The sequence below is a fragment of the Poecilia reticulata genome, unplaced genomic scaffold (genome assembly GCF_000633615.1).
Source record: "Poecilia reticulata strain Guanapo unplaced genomic scaffold, Guppy_female_1.0+MT scaffold_427, whole genome shotgun sequence".
NCBI lineage: Eukaryota > Metazoa > Chordata > Actinopteri > Cyprinodontiformes > Poeciliidae > Poecilia > Poecilia reticulata.
Genome location: NW_007615194.1, coordinates 1 through 14,975, shown reverse-complemented (window position 1 = coordinate 14,975; position 14,975 = coordinate 1). Strand labels below are relative to the sequence as shown.

At 40.7% G+C, this 14,975-nt stretch overlaps 1 protein-coding gene across 1 annotated transcript; it reads right to left on the bottom strand.

Annotated features, from left to right (window-relative positions):
• Positions 1 to 6: 6 nt before the first annotated feature.
• On the bottom strand, positions 7 to 12,148 carry LOC103460992 (choline transporter-like protein 2). The gene is made up of 22 exons (XM_008403308.2): positions 12,015 to 12,148; positions 9,047 to 9,095; positions 8,860 to 8,933; positions 8,102 to 8,186; positions 7,265 to 7,349; positions 7,057 to 7,176; positions 6,888 to 6,948; positions 6,665 to 6,791; positions 5,780 to 5,863; positions 5,431 to 5,543; positions 5,215 to 5,346; positions 5,045 to 5,144; positions 4,502 to 4,594; positions 4,335 to 4,419; positions 3,934 to 4,196; positions 3,653 to 3,747; positions 2,612 to 2,715; positions 2,454 to 2,527; positions 2,287 to 2,357; positions 2,091 to 2,179; positions 923 to 1,007; positions 7 to 720 (listed from the first exon to the last, which is right to left on the bottom strand). Exons 1-22 carry the CDS (start codon positions 12,034 to 12,036, stop codon positions 239 to 241), a joined length of 2,493 nt encoding a protein of 830 aa, XP_008401530.1. The 5' UTR covers positions 12,037 to 12,148; the 3' UTR covers positions 7 to 238.
• Positions 12,149 to 14,975: the final 2,827 nt, after the last annotated feature.

The following is a 14,975-nucleotide window of genomic DNA, read 5'->3' as shown; positions in this document are numbered from 1 at the left end:
TGTGTGTGTGTGTGTGTGTTTTCTTCAAGCTACAGAGATGCACTGGGCTTTCGACCTCCTTCGGCCTTCGCTCCGGCCGGCCTTCTCCAGGTGGAACATCAGCTCTCAGTCTCAGCAAAGCCGCACACTTTAGCTTGAATGCTGTACATTTAACAGGTCCATATCACACAGCCGAGGGACGTAATTTCGACTCTTTCTGCTTTATGTGGTCTAGCGAGCCTCCCTTGCTTTGCTGCATCTACTCCTGTGGTGCAGGTGGAGGATCATCATTCGTGGGTTGCTCTTTTTCTTCCGCCTTCTTCACTTCCTCAGCTTCCCCAGCTGCAGCTGGCTGCTCCTCTGCCTTTTCCTCTGCTTTCACTTCCTGCTTTGCTGCAGCTTCCTTCACAGCTGGTTCTTCTTTATTCTCAGTGTCCTCCGCCTGACTGACTTGTTCCTCCTTCTCCTTCTTCTCGTCCTCATTGCTGGACTCCAGAGGCTGCTTTTCCTCGTTTTCCTCCATCAGCACGGTCTGCTGTTTCAGCTGGACCTCGCCGTCCTTCTGCTGGAGGGGCGTTTCCTCCTCCACCTTTACCTCGTCCGTTTGTTTGGCAGCGTCCACCCCCTCGACGCCGTCACACTCGTCCTCCACCTTCCTGGACTTGGAGAGGATCTCGTGCAGCTCCAGACTCATAAAGTAAGGTCTCTCTGACGAACCGTCGTTCCTTTCCAAGTCTTCGCCTTTTAGCGGTGTGTGGCATCGATTCAAAATGGGTTAATGGAAAACGGATGGGAAAAACGCAAAATGCAGAGGGAATGTATGAAAGTGAAATTAACAGGAGACAAAGAGGAAAGCAGTGAGAAACAGAGCAGCAAGAAGGCAAAACAAGCAGCTCATCAATAGGAGGAGAAGATCTTTGGTTATCTTCGAGAAATGACTCACAGAAACACAGGAAGAGTGTGTCCACACACATGGCATAGACGCTGAAGAAGCCGTGGGCAATCAGATAGGATCCCACTACTACTGTCTGCAAAGAGAAAAGCAGAAAGTAAAAAAACAAAAAAATATCTGAAAATTCAGGATTATGTCTATCTTAAACATAGCATTCTACACATATTGACCCCGATAAACATATAGACATCTTAAAATAATTTGTCTTTTATATCAATAGTCTAATTTGAAACTGGAAGTTTTAGGAAAGCACCATGCAGTCTGCCTAGGATGTAAAAAAAATATTGTTTTCTCCAATCCATCAAGACGAAGAACTTATTTTTCTGCATGTACTTTGTCGCAATTTTTTTTTTTTAGTTTTATTAAAATAAGATAAATGTTACTCCTGTGAGGTATAAATGGGGACAATCTTTTAATTTCTCAATTTAATCTTTATGTTTCCTAGTCTGTAAAAATAAAAAAATCAGACCTTGCATAACACTGTGTCACAGCCAGAAGCATCCTGACTGCTGCATATCTCTCACACATAGAGAAAAGGTTTAATAAATCTCAAGCTGTATTTTAAAGAGTCTCTGTGTGGTGCATCGGTTTAAGGTTTAATCAGTCTAAGGAATTTAGATTTTGACCCAGAGACAATAAAAGGCTGTCCAAATTTCCTTAAAGAAACAGCCTTCTTTGAAGCATCAAACCAGAAGGTGCAACTCCGATAACAACATTAGCAATCCAGCAGCGCACAACCCTGAGGTGCTCACTGTATATCAACAGGACATGTAGATAAGGAAAAGGAAAACCTCAGGGTTGCGCCGCCCCAAGCAGTGAGACACATTGATGCTGTGAGAAAACGGCAAGGTTGAGAGGGGGAAAAAACTGCATTAAGAAATGATTGTTTTTAACAAAATCATTGCTACTACAGTTATTTGGTTCCTCTGATGTCAGTGCATACAGTAAATATGTAAAGTATAGATAAGGTACAAATATTTCACTCAAATTTATTCTGCAGGACGTGAAAGGAATACCAGTACTTACTCTGTTGATTTAATACTTGAATCACAAGATAAATGAGTAAATAAATTGTAGTTTTCTCAAATTTATTAAAGATGCTACTTTATTACAATGCTAACAATTTCTTTTAAGCTTTTTTCCCCACAACTGTTCTCACCAGTATTGGCACCCAGTAGTAGTTGAGAGATGGAGCCGCGTCCTCTACAGCTTTTATTCTTCCAGAGAAGAAGAAGAAAGAGAAAATCCCTGCGCAGAGATAAGAAGCAAAAAATAGTTTATTTGAACTGTGGGGGGAAAAAAAACACATGGATGTCTCCAGAGTGTTTCCGTCTATTAATAAAAACCTCCCTTACCCACAATGCCAACAATAAGGAGCTTCCCAAGAAACAGCAGGAAGTCAGTCACTTTATCTAAAACCGCCACCCTGCGTTAGAGTGGACACAGTGTTGAGTTTAACAGCGTTGTCATGTACTAGGGATGAAATTATTGTAACATGAAGGTTAGAGAATGAAAAACAAACCTGATAATGTTTCTCATGAGAAGGAAGAAGGCGTCTCGAGCTGAGGCGCAGAAATTTTTTCCGTAGATTGCAATCTAGAGAGAAAACAAAATGACGAGAAGTGAACTTCTTGGGAAAGAAGAGCCACCGGTCAGCAGTATCCAGTTGCAGCAGCTCACCATGATGTAGGCGTTCCGGTTCAGGAATTTGATACATTTCTCCAGACACCAGAAGCAGCACTTCATGCAGCTCAGCAGAAATTTAGCAAACTTATTCTGAGCACCTGGAGGACGGGAGGGGAAATGGTGCAACACTTTAGGATGAACAAGTACGTTTATGTGTGCAAATTTTCAGTTTATTCTTCACCGCATGGAGATGAGAGAGGAAGTAATTGATGTTCATAATCATAGCAATATGAACAATGACACACATATATGTTGGTCTGAGGCTGATTAGACCTGCTAGCAAAACAAAACACACAGTAAAAGCAGATATTGCCATGAGTATTAATACCCCTCACTTCGCAGTTTGTCATGTTACAACGACAGCCGTCAATGCATTTTATTGGGATAGACCAACACAAATTATTTACAAAGTAGTGAATAAATGCAAAGTGGAAACTAGAGAACAGATGGCGTCATGAGGACTGAGGAAAACATCAAACAGTTCAGGGACAGAGATTAAAAAAAAATATATATATAAAACAAGATTTCCATCTTAGAATCTGTCAGAGTCTGCCTTCTAAAAATAAAAACAACTGAACACCTGCTAAGACGAGGGGTTTACATAAACAAGATAAGAAGAGCATTAATCAAAGAAGCAGCCCAGAGGTCTGTGCTGCAGAGCTCCACAGCTCAGCGTGTTGATGGGACAACTATTGTTCACACACTCCACAAATCTAACATTTGAAAACAAAGTTGAAGTCAAGATGTCCTGTATAGGTTAGACTCAAGCCACAAAGGGACACGATAAACATGTGGAAGAAGTCACTCTGGTCAAACCAAGATGTAACTTCTGGACCTACGTTCGAAACGCAACGCGCGGCGAGAAAGAAAGCCGACAGCGAACATTACCTGAACACGCCAGACGCATGGAAGCTGGTCAGAGTCGGTGGAAGGATTTAGGTTACTATAACTTGTGTTACTATGATAGGGTTACTTGTGACTAGCAAATCTCAGTAAGCCACTATTAAACGAGATTTAATAAAGCGTTTTTCCAACCTTTCAACTTGTGATCCAGATACTCCAAGAGGACCCTGATGACCTGGACCAAAGACAGGATCAGGGAGCCAAAAGCCAGGGAGCCTGTGTGGTATCTACACAGGAGGAGAGCAAAGACGAGAATTAGTCACAATTTTCCACGTCACGTGGTCTGAGGCACCACCTGTAGACCTCAACATATACCCCATTTGGGACAGATTCACCCGCTTTTATTTTGAAAAAAAAATTTAAAAATGTTTTTTTTAATTATGATGATTAAAGCAAACATGGTTTCCAACAACCTAAGAGCCCGTCCCAGGGAGGAGAAGATGGAATAAGCAGGGATGTCATCAGGCTTCTTGAAGGCCCAGTAATATGAAGCGAAAGCTCCCGACAGCGTCACCTGGCCCAGCGCCGTCACAAAGTTTGCACACCAGAAGAAGAGGAAGACGTTGTAGAACTGAAGTAGGATGAGGTATCTGTGGTACAGCGTCTCACCACCGTAAAAAGCAAACAGGCATTCTGCGTCCGGGCACTGGGCTGAAACATTGGAGGTGTTAAATGTCTGCGGGGGAAAAGGAGAAGAGGCGGATCAATGCGGAGATTGTCTTTCCAACTAAAAAGGCCACCTGTTTACAGCGTCAGTACAGTTACAGGCTTTTGTAAAATGAGCCTGACTGAAAAGAAGACATTTTGGGATCACCTTGGGATCGCAGGTGTCCATTGTGAATGGGCAATCGGATTTGTTGTACACTTTGTAGATCTGCTCATTCGACGTAGACAGGAATCTGGTCGGGGGCGTCAAGGTGACAAAGTGTCGCCATTGAAAACGTCACGTGACAAAACGAGGGGTGGCTGATGAAAGGATACACTGCAGTGACGGCCCAGTAAGCGATCACCACAGCCAGGAGGGCAAAGGTCAGCAGCGGGTAGAACATCGCCGACATAATATGGCCCACAGCTCTGACAAAAGAAACACTCGTTATTCTGCAACATGCCTTTACTCTGATAAACGCACATAGAAATCGCTATAAAAACATTTTGACTTAATTCACATCCTTTCTATGGTTATGCTGCTGTGGGCTTAGACAGCAGGAGGATTTAATGACCACTTTCTCTCACGCTGATCTGTTTTCCTGCTAGTTTTAATTATTATATTATTACAGTTTTGTTTTCATAGAAGGTATCTGCAACTTATTGATTCTTTGTTTTGCTGTGTCTTACTCCTAGATGTATTACTGACCAATTTGCTGCTGCTATTAACTTTATACATTCTCTCAATTTTATTTTTGTCTTTCCCATAGAAGGTTCTCCTGGCTCAGTGGTTCTGCGTTCAGGTGTGTCTTGCTCCTGGACACACCTGAACATGCGACACATCTGGATGAAAATGTGCCATATCCGACATGTACGGACCTGCTGGCCTCTTTGATGAGAGCGATGGCGATCAGGATTCTTTTCCTGAGGAAGATGAGCAGCAGGATGACGATGAACTCGACAATCGCCAGGATGATCACTGCGAGGCAGATTAAAATTATGAATGGCCAGTTAATTGAAAGAGACAAATCCCGTTGAAAATGTCTTACTGAAGGCCAGCCACGTCTGCCGGATCTGCAGGTAGACGGAGAAGTCCGTCTGCAGGCCCAGGTCACGGATTGTGACGTCTGCGCCCGGTTCTCCCTTCAGGGCGGCGTACTCCATGTAGCAGTGGAAAATCCCTAAAAACAATCAAGCTTGTCAGTAACATCAATTGGCTTTAAAGATTACCTTTAATTTCAGCATTTGGAGCCATCAGGATTTACCGTATCCGATGACAAGAATGACCAAAATGATTATGACCCAGACCATGACGGCGGCCAAGAATCGCAGCAGGACGATGAAAATCAAGCTGACGACCATGGCGATCACCAGACCGCTGCAGAGCGAAAACAGATTGACGAGTTACGTTACTAACTGGAATACCATCAACCAAACAGGAGTCAGTGTGATTGGTTGATGCCTCTCAGAAACCACACCAATCAAACACCAATCTGAACTAAAGCAATCACTCCGTCTCGGTTCAGTGTGAACTGAATCACTTGAAAGCTTCTTCAGAGCTTTAACACATAACACTTAACCTTTTATTTGACCAGTACAGGTAAGTAAACTCACAGTAGTATCCAGTGCCAGGACTGAGTGTAGTCTTCAAAGATTCTCATGGCCACCTGACGAGCTTCCACAACAATGTTCGACTTCCTTTCAAGAGAAAACATCAGATGAATGGATCATTATGCTCCACTGATTAAACAGTAAATAGTCTAGATGGAGTCATTCAACTTAGCAAGAAAATTAATGAAGTTATTACAATAAACTCCTTTATCAAGCAAATAAATTATATTAATAGTAGCGTGTGTGCTTAGTTTAATAATTTTCATTTTATTTTACATCTCTTAAGAGCAATATTTCTGAGTTCAATGTCTGAACAAAAAAACTGATGGAGAAAACTGTTTAGCAATAATAAGAAGGTTTTGATTTCTGTAGTGTCGTCTGAACATTTTGCTACAGCTGCCAAAAGTGTCCAACTGTCCAATTTTTTCCATTAATTAAAATTGCAAAACTATTTTTTTTTTTTGTATCTTTTCCAGCTAAAACAATAGTCAAAGAGCACAATTTAGTAATAAAACAAGTGAAGCTGTCCGTTTTCAGTAGAAAAGTGATCTATTAATCACAGTAGGCTGGTAAACATAAAATGCTTCTCAAAGGTTTGCGTGGTTGGATGGAGCAAATAAAATGTTTTCCCGAGACAAACTTTCTTAGCTATTCGGGCCCAACATAAATAACGATCCGACCGGAATGCGGTGCGCTAAATAATAAAATATAATTTCATAAAGCTTTAAATTTTCCTCGACGACTTTTAATAATCGAGGTACTCAAATCATTCGAGGAATCGCTAAGGCACCTGATAGCTATACACATTTCATAAACTGCTATAATGATATAAATGTTAAAACTAAATAACATAACAGTATGTCGTGTCTCCATGTATTATGGACTCACTTTGATGCCTCCAGCAGGTCTGTGGCGTTGACTCTGTTGTTATCGTCGTCAAAAAACGAGGTTTCGTTGCCTACAACCACCACCCCGCCACTCAGCTTTCCCAGGGCAGGCAGGCAGCGCCGTGTGACTGTGGAGGCAGGCCCATAATCACTTTTTGAAACTCTTGGCAGCAGAAACTAATTAACAGAGACGCCATCATAAGAAGTGAAAGCTTGTCACTTACAAGCTTTGCTGGGCAGCAGCATGGCAGGACACAGGGCATCCCTCAGGATCTCAGGAGGACTCTGAATCATGCAACAAGAGCTTTAGTCATAGATCCCCTCATACCGCACTCATAACTCTATACGCCTGACTTATTTTAATGTGAATAACCTCATTATTTTAAAATGTACCAGTGCGGTGAAGTTAGTTCCCTCCTTGCAGAATCTCGAGTAGTATTCACGGTCTTCGTTGCTGCCGAGCTTGGCCTTCACCAAATTCAAGTGCCTGTTAGGACACTTTTCCACGCATATCTGGGAACAGAAAACAGCAGGCAGGCATGAACCTCTGATCGGTTCTGTAAAGACGCCGCAGCAACCAGATGTAGCCACACTTCCTGACCTGCGGGGTGGGACACTGGAACTCCAGGAGCACCAGGGGGCTGGCACATTTCAGGATGTTGAAGTAAAACAGGAACGGTTTCTTCCTGTAACATGACAATGACACAGATCACAGCAAGAATTTTTTATTGACAGACCCAAACAGAGCACTTTATAATCATGAAGTGGAAAGGAAAATTAAATGCAGCTCTGGAAAAAAGCAAGAGAACACTGCAGTGACCCCCATTGAAAACCTCAAGGTTATCCCACCAAATATTAATTTCTGAACTCTTCCGGAGTTGAAACATTGGTGTTATTGTTTCTAAATAAATATGAACTTGTTCTCTTTGCATTATTTGAGGTCTGAAAGCACTGCATCTTTTTCATGATGTTGACCATTTCTCATTTTCTGCAAATAAATACTACATTTTTGCTCAGAATTTCAGAGACGTGTTGTCAGTAGTTCATAGAATAAAAGATGTTCATTTTACTCAAACATATATGTATAAAAAGTAAAATCAGAGAAACTGATCATTTTAAATGGTGTCTAATTTTTTCCAGCGCTGCATGTCTAAAAAGTGTGGCATGTCTGAGTTCACCCTACTTCAGTCTGAAACCCCTAAATGAAAATCTGTGAAACTATGGAAATTAAACTATAAATAATTTTCCTTTCCACGCACGGTTGTGCTGCACTATGTGTTAGTCTACAAAATAAAATCTCTGTAAAAACACTTTGAAATGTTTTGTTGTGTAGTGAGGAAATGTCAGAAAATTCAGGGAGTACGAATGCTTTTGCAAAACCCTATATGTGGAAGTTACACTAGACCATGAGCGACCTTTAATATTTCAGGTGACTTACTCCAGTGCGGTCCCGGCCTGCCCACAGAACTGCCCTCTGCTGTCTGTGGGGTAAATCACTTTCCTGGGGTCACCCTGAGACCAGGCTGCAGAGGGATGAAATGCTTCAGTTTGGAGGTTTTACATAAACTTAGCAGGTTTTAGAACAAAGTAGCAGAGACAAAAATAAATGAATAAGATAGCAAAAAACCACTTCTGCAGATAAAATGCAGAAGTGGTGTAAGCAATAGTTCAGCTCTGCTAATCAAATGCATTGATCAACTGATCATCAGCAACCACCTTGATAAAAGAAGGAATTTCAACAGTGCGTTTATCAGGAAAAACATACAAAAGCATCTCAGAAAAGCAGAAGTTGCAGATGTTTGCTGAAAACAAAAACAAAAAAAATGCAAATATGCAGCCATCTGTCTTAAACGGTCCAATCTGTGTCCCTTGACACATTGCAGCATAACAAGTACTGTTTTACTGAGGTGGAAGCTAAAAAACAACACAGCTGACCAGAAGTGACTCATAGTTGGGTGAAAGACAGATAAGGTCGGTCAAAAGTGCAACTAATCGAGATTCTGCGCCGAGTTTCTTTTCCTAAACAATGCTTCTGTATTTTTAGTAGTTTTTCTTATACAAGGAAATAGGACTGCATAATTTTCCATATGTAAATTTAAGTCTGTAAAAATCTAAATAAAATTAATCTTCGTCAGAATATTTATGGGTTTTGAACAGAATCAAAACAGGATTAGAGTGATATGGGACGATTCTTACCAAGGATACCAACAGCGAAGTAACCAAACAGGAAGAGGATGAAGAGCAAACAGCAGAGGATGTCCGTGCAACCCCTGGAAAAAAAGCATCAGCCTCATCATGGTGCTACTTTGGCCTTACAATTAATTAAAAAAAAGAAACACACACGCATACAAACACACTAAATGAGTAAAACAGATGCTTTCACCTGTTCTGGATCGGCCCTTTGAAATTGGGATCAAACTTCCTGGACTCCCCTGAAACAAAAACAGAAACAGAAATCTTTCTTAGCTCTAAATGTATCCTCTCTCTGATGAGATGGCAACACATGCAGCGAGACGAGTAGGCAGAACTAAAACCGAATGTCGTTTCAAGTATCCCATCTCGTCTTACCACATAAACACTCACACACTTTACAACCAGTAAGACTCCACATCAAAGCTGAGCACAGCTCTGGGCGAGAGGTCAACTCCTTCAATTTTACGACTGAAATTAGTCGCACAATTTAAAATACCTTTTATTAAGCTAGTGTGGGTAATACGGCAAGGCAGAATAAGGTTTTTTAGCAATATCAAAAGATCATCACAATAAATGTATTTTTTAAAGTGCTATATTTGCTGATATTGTTAAAATGATCTAGTGGTTAGTTAGTTTATGCCTACCATCATAATAACTGCAGTTTACAACAACCTCAAAGAACTTGGATTTACTTTTTAAAATAATGGCACAGTGTTTATGAGTTTGAAAGCCTCCCTTTAACTTCGTCAAACATTTGGACATTTCTAAGCGGTCAAGCAGCTCAGTTTTTGTCTCTTTTGACCCTAAATATTTTTCTCCAGAAGACCTATTAACCTGTCCATGTGGGCAGCTAAAAATATCAGCTGAGCCTGAAGGTTCTGATCTTAAAGCTGGCGGTTCTTTCCTGGTTTGAATCTCCTCAGTCCATGGTGATGTAAAACTTGCTTCACTGTGAACAGCAACACCAGATCAGGGTTGGAAACGATAAAGCACGTTTACATAGAGCTTCTGGACTGGTCCCGGTTTCAAATCTGCTGACTGTTTATGGACTATATTCATCAGGTCTGTTCTACTGCAGGTGGGATATGCAGGAAAATATTCAACTTTTAATCAAATATTATTGCAGGTGAACATTTAAGTCAGGGGTCCCCAAATTTTTTCCTGTGGGGGCCACATAACTTTTCCCTTCTCTGGTGGGGGCCAGAGTCAGTTTGTAACAGAAAAAGTGTGACGATTGCAGGAGTGCCTAAATGTAAAAATGTATCGTTTTCCAGAAAGCACAATCAAATAACCCTCTCTGGGTTCTTCACAGAAAAAATCCAGGAAATAACACTATTTATGAAATAAATACCGTATTTTCCGGACCATAAGCCGCAACTCCAAAGTTTAAAAAAATAAATAAATAAAAAATAAAAAAAACAGTAAACATACACGTATAAGCCGCAGATATTTCTGCCGCTCCAGGTTTTCCACAATGATGCAGCAGCAAAAGAGGGGGGCGGACATCCAAAATTTGAGTTATAACAGGTCAACTGAATAAACACACAGTTTCTTTGAAAAGTACAAGAAGTATGAGGTACATAGCTTTAAAAATAAAGACTCTTTACACAGCTGGTGTTATTTCATGGTTCAGATTATCATTTAAAGTCGGATGTTTGCAACCATAGTGGTATGACACACACAACCACAACATACTGAAGACAGAGTTATTTTTGCATAATTCTCCTTTCTGCGATCCACTGCACTTCCTGTCTCATTATTGTTGTTACCAACAAGTAAATTAAGAAAACTATAAGGATATATGAAAAAAATGCTAAAACGTTTGTTTTTGTTTTTGGTAATGTGGTCACACATTGCTAGCAGTTTCATTAACAATGCAAACTGAACTGAAAACATGAATTGTTTTAATATTTCAAACAAAAGGCAGTACATAATAAGGATCAGTGCATCACTAAGTCAGTCAGTAAGCTAAACAACAACAGTGACAGTCAGAACAACACATTTATAAACGTTAATTCGAAAAGCGGAGGCAGAAATTTAAGAAAGCAAAAGCATTCCACCCAAGCAAAAACGGGCTCAAGAAGTAGAACGTGCCAACATCCAAGAAGGCCAACACCAAGCGAGCCAACTCCCAACACCTTCAGAGTCTGCTGCATCCACACATTGAAAACTCCCACTACCCACCCACCAACCAACCAACCACAGCCAAGCAGAGGATGCAGCTGCACCACCCACTCCAAAATCCCCACAAAGCCAAACAACACGCCCTACTAGAAAAGGCAGCGGGCAACAACACTGGTCCTGCCTGAACCACACCTGTGCCACCCAGCAGACTGTGGCAACTCAAACCCCAAAGGAAACCGGAAATTGACTTTGGTCAGTAAAATGATTGATCGGTGCAATTTTTAAATAAATAAATAAATCCAGCTTTTTGCTGCAGAAATATATTTTTTACTAGTTCACATTGTTGCATATTCCCAGACATGACGTGATTAGTTGATAAGAGTCAGGCCAAGCATTGACAAAGACTCCTGCAGAACAAAAGGATTTTTCTGCCTGACTGTCATTCCTCACAACCCACAAAATGGCTCCCCAGCGACGGCGGAGGGCTCCCTGCGGGCATCGCCAGCCTCCATGGAAACCCTTCAGACGAGGCAGAGGAAGGAAACTTCAGCCGGGCCCACGCTGACCACAAATACGTCACAGTAAGACAAACGAGCCAAAAGACTTTCAAGAATCACACGTTTGAATACTTGGTAAGAGGAAAACCAGCTCGATGGAGAAATTCTGTTGCAAGCAAGATTTAGTGGAGTTCCTCTGAAATCTCACACGTTCCGTCTCACATACTTTATGGTAACAAAGCTACTTTAAGCTCATGGTAAGGTGTGGAAAATGAGCAATAAGAGACAAGGTAACAGCCATGACGGCCTTCCAGCCAAAACAGTGCTTACACACCGCGCACACACACAGGATACCCAAACATTTCCTGCCAAAATGTCGCAGACACAGCTGAAATATCCGACTACTCTAAAGCAAAATGTGACCCCAGAACAAGAATCCATCAAAACTGCTTGAAACAAAAAGCCACCGTTCTAATAATTTGTTTCAAACAGAACCTCCAGCATGTTGCTGAATTGAATCCAAAGTTGAAACAGTACCTGTTTTTTCAGACATGGTCATTTTGTTGCGGTTTCCCTCCCAGTTTGTCGTACGCAGAGTTTTATCGATCCTCCGCAGCACGCTGGTGTTCAGCAGCTGCTTCTCGTCGTCTCCTTCCTTCTAGAGCTCTTCGGCCTACGACTTTTTTACTTCCTTCTTTCACTGTTTTGAAGCCCTTACTGTTTTTTTGGGTTTGTGTTTTTTTACTGCTTCCCTTAAGCCTGTCACTCTGACGTTATAAAGGAAATTTGCAGCAACAGCAGCAGCTTGTCTGCATGGTGCAGTTTTTAGGTTATCTAACAAGAGAGAAATTTTGTGGAACTTTGTAGGAAGGACAGTTCGTTTCTCACTTTCATTTTACCGAATCAACATTTTTGTGATGCTAACATAACAGGGGCGTTTCTCTTCACCCAAACACCCTCTCTTTCCACAACACGCGGCCTAAATGACTTCAGAGCTTTGTCGAAGCACAGCAGCTTCATTTCTCAGAGTCTCCCCCGCTTACTGTTGTGAGTTTAAATGGCATCATTCAGCTTCTCACAGTGTTTTGATAGCAGCCAACAGGCTACAAAAAAAAAAACCTTCTCTCTGCTGAAGCACTAATTCTGGTTCTAAACCATTATTGTTACACAGAGAACAGTATAACTGAGAAAAGGCCGTCCTACGTAGTCAGTGGAGCGCATGACATGTGACTGACAAACAATACACTAACTATTGATTTAATCTGCTCCATGGCTTGATACAGACAAATCGGCGCATGTCTTCTTGTGCATTTCTGCTGTAAAAACTCCACTGGCTCCCAGTTAGAAGTCTTATTTGGCAATTATTTCCAAATAAATATTTTATTTTCCCTGAATGCAATAGTAAATTTTTTTTTTTAAATAAAAGATGATATCATGTTGGAATCTGAATCAAAGTTTCCAGTTGGTAACCTATTATAAGTAAGTCATTTCTGTTAAACTAATGTAACCACGTTCAGGTTTTGTAACATCATCTGTTCACAATATTTTGAAAATAACCGCACAAAGAATTTAATCTCAAACAGTAATAAAATACCTTTCAGATCACAAAAAGCTGAGTGTATGATTATGCATAGCTCTTGCCAGATGTCAATAAAAATGTATTGTTATTCAACCGCAAAGTCTGAAAGGAAATGAGAAAGATCTCTCTCAAAAGATAATAAAACAATGCAGCGGAGTATCAGCTTTGAAAAGATTTGCTTTCATTTACATTTTGATAAAAAAAATAAATAAATAACATGGCGAATATTAATTACACTCTTTCAATAATCAGTAGAAAATCTTTTTTTCTTTTTTTTTTGGTATTACAGCAATCAAACCCCTGTATGCTTGCTGACCAGCTTTTTTTTTTATGGTTCCACTGAGAGAAATCTATTTTTGGAAATGATCCCCAAGTCTTCCGGGTTGGAAGCAATCCTTGCCATCGCCTAATCTTTAGTCAGGATTCTAGCTGGCTTCTTCCATAAAATTATTGCTACATCCTGTCAAAAGAAACATGTGGGTAAAATTAAAAGATTGCGTTAAACCTAACTCTGCCACGGGTTTGAATACATTTGGGCTCATCTTCATGTAGACACGTACAGCGTCTTCAAAGCACTTAAAAGATTTGGCGTATTTTATGTTCTTTGAGTTCCAACAACACATCCTCTACTGTGGATCACTACTGGTTCCTGGAAACCAACCTTTATTGGGACATGAGGTATCCTCTAACACTGCTGAGAATAAGGCCCAGCAGAGACATCCTGCAGCAACTCCAGAAGCACAATCGGTCACAATAACTGCTGCTCAGCTCCCTCACGGCCATTATTCAGTCTGTCCTGTGTTCATGCAACATCGTGTGGTTTGGCTCAGCCACAAAACAGGACAGGGCTGGACTCCAATGAACAATCAGGTCTGGTTGCATGTCTGGGGTCAGGAAAAGGGGAGCTAAAATATCTGCAGACCCCCCGCATTCTGGACACAAACCAGATGCCCCAGAAATGGTTTCTATGCTCAGACTGTCAATCTGATTAACACTTAATAATTTGAGTGCCCAGATGCAAATTTGAAGTAATCCAACCTTGTCTTCCTCTTTTTGTAAAAAAAAAAAAAATAAAATATATATATATATATACATATATGTAAATATTTACAGAGAACATTACATATTGTGTATTTATATTTGCTATATCTTAACTGAGAGCAAAGTGGAACTGAAGTAAAGCTCCTTCTTTGTGTGCCCAAAGCTGGCAAATAAAATTGATTCTTATTATTAACATTATATCAGTAGAGTTAAAGTTGTTTTTTAATCTTTGTTTGGCATCAATTAGATAAAATTGATGCCAAGTTATATATTATATCATATTTTTTTTGCTGAATGCCATCGTACGCGAGAAGAATCTCATACTGGCCCAATGCGAAGACATTACTAAACACCACAACAGCAGTAATTTGGCAAGTAAAAAAAAAAAAAACACAAACTATTTTTGCTGCTTTTTATTGCTACTTTTTCCAGTCCCTTTCATACCGAAGGACATAATGAGTTTGAAAGACTGAGGCCTCAGAGCTGGAGGACGACGCGGCTCTTTTATACAGAAAAACAGATCTCTGATTGTGCTGGAAAGCACGCAAACAGATTTTCATCTCGCTGCTCTGCCAAGTCTTTACAAGCTCAGATGTGTTTGCAAATGTGTTGAAATAAACATGGCAGTAGTTTGCTGATGTGGTTTGGCGCATCCAAATGTTGTGGATTTATTTATTTATTGTTCTGGAAGCAGCCTATTATCTTCAGGCACAGCATTACTCATCCAGCATGGTCTGTATGGGATTAAAGCCGGTCCTAAACGATCCAGCCTTTAGTGTGGTCAGTATTAGGAGTCTTGAAATTATTTATAAGGGGTGTGAATGTTAGGGCAGGAGTAATTGTATTGTGTGTGTGTGGGCGTGTGTGTGTGTGTGTGT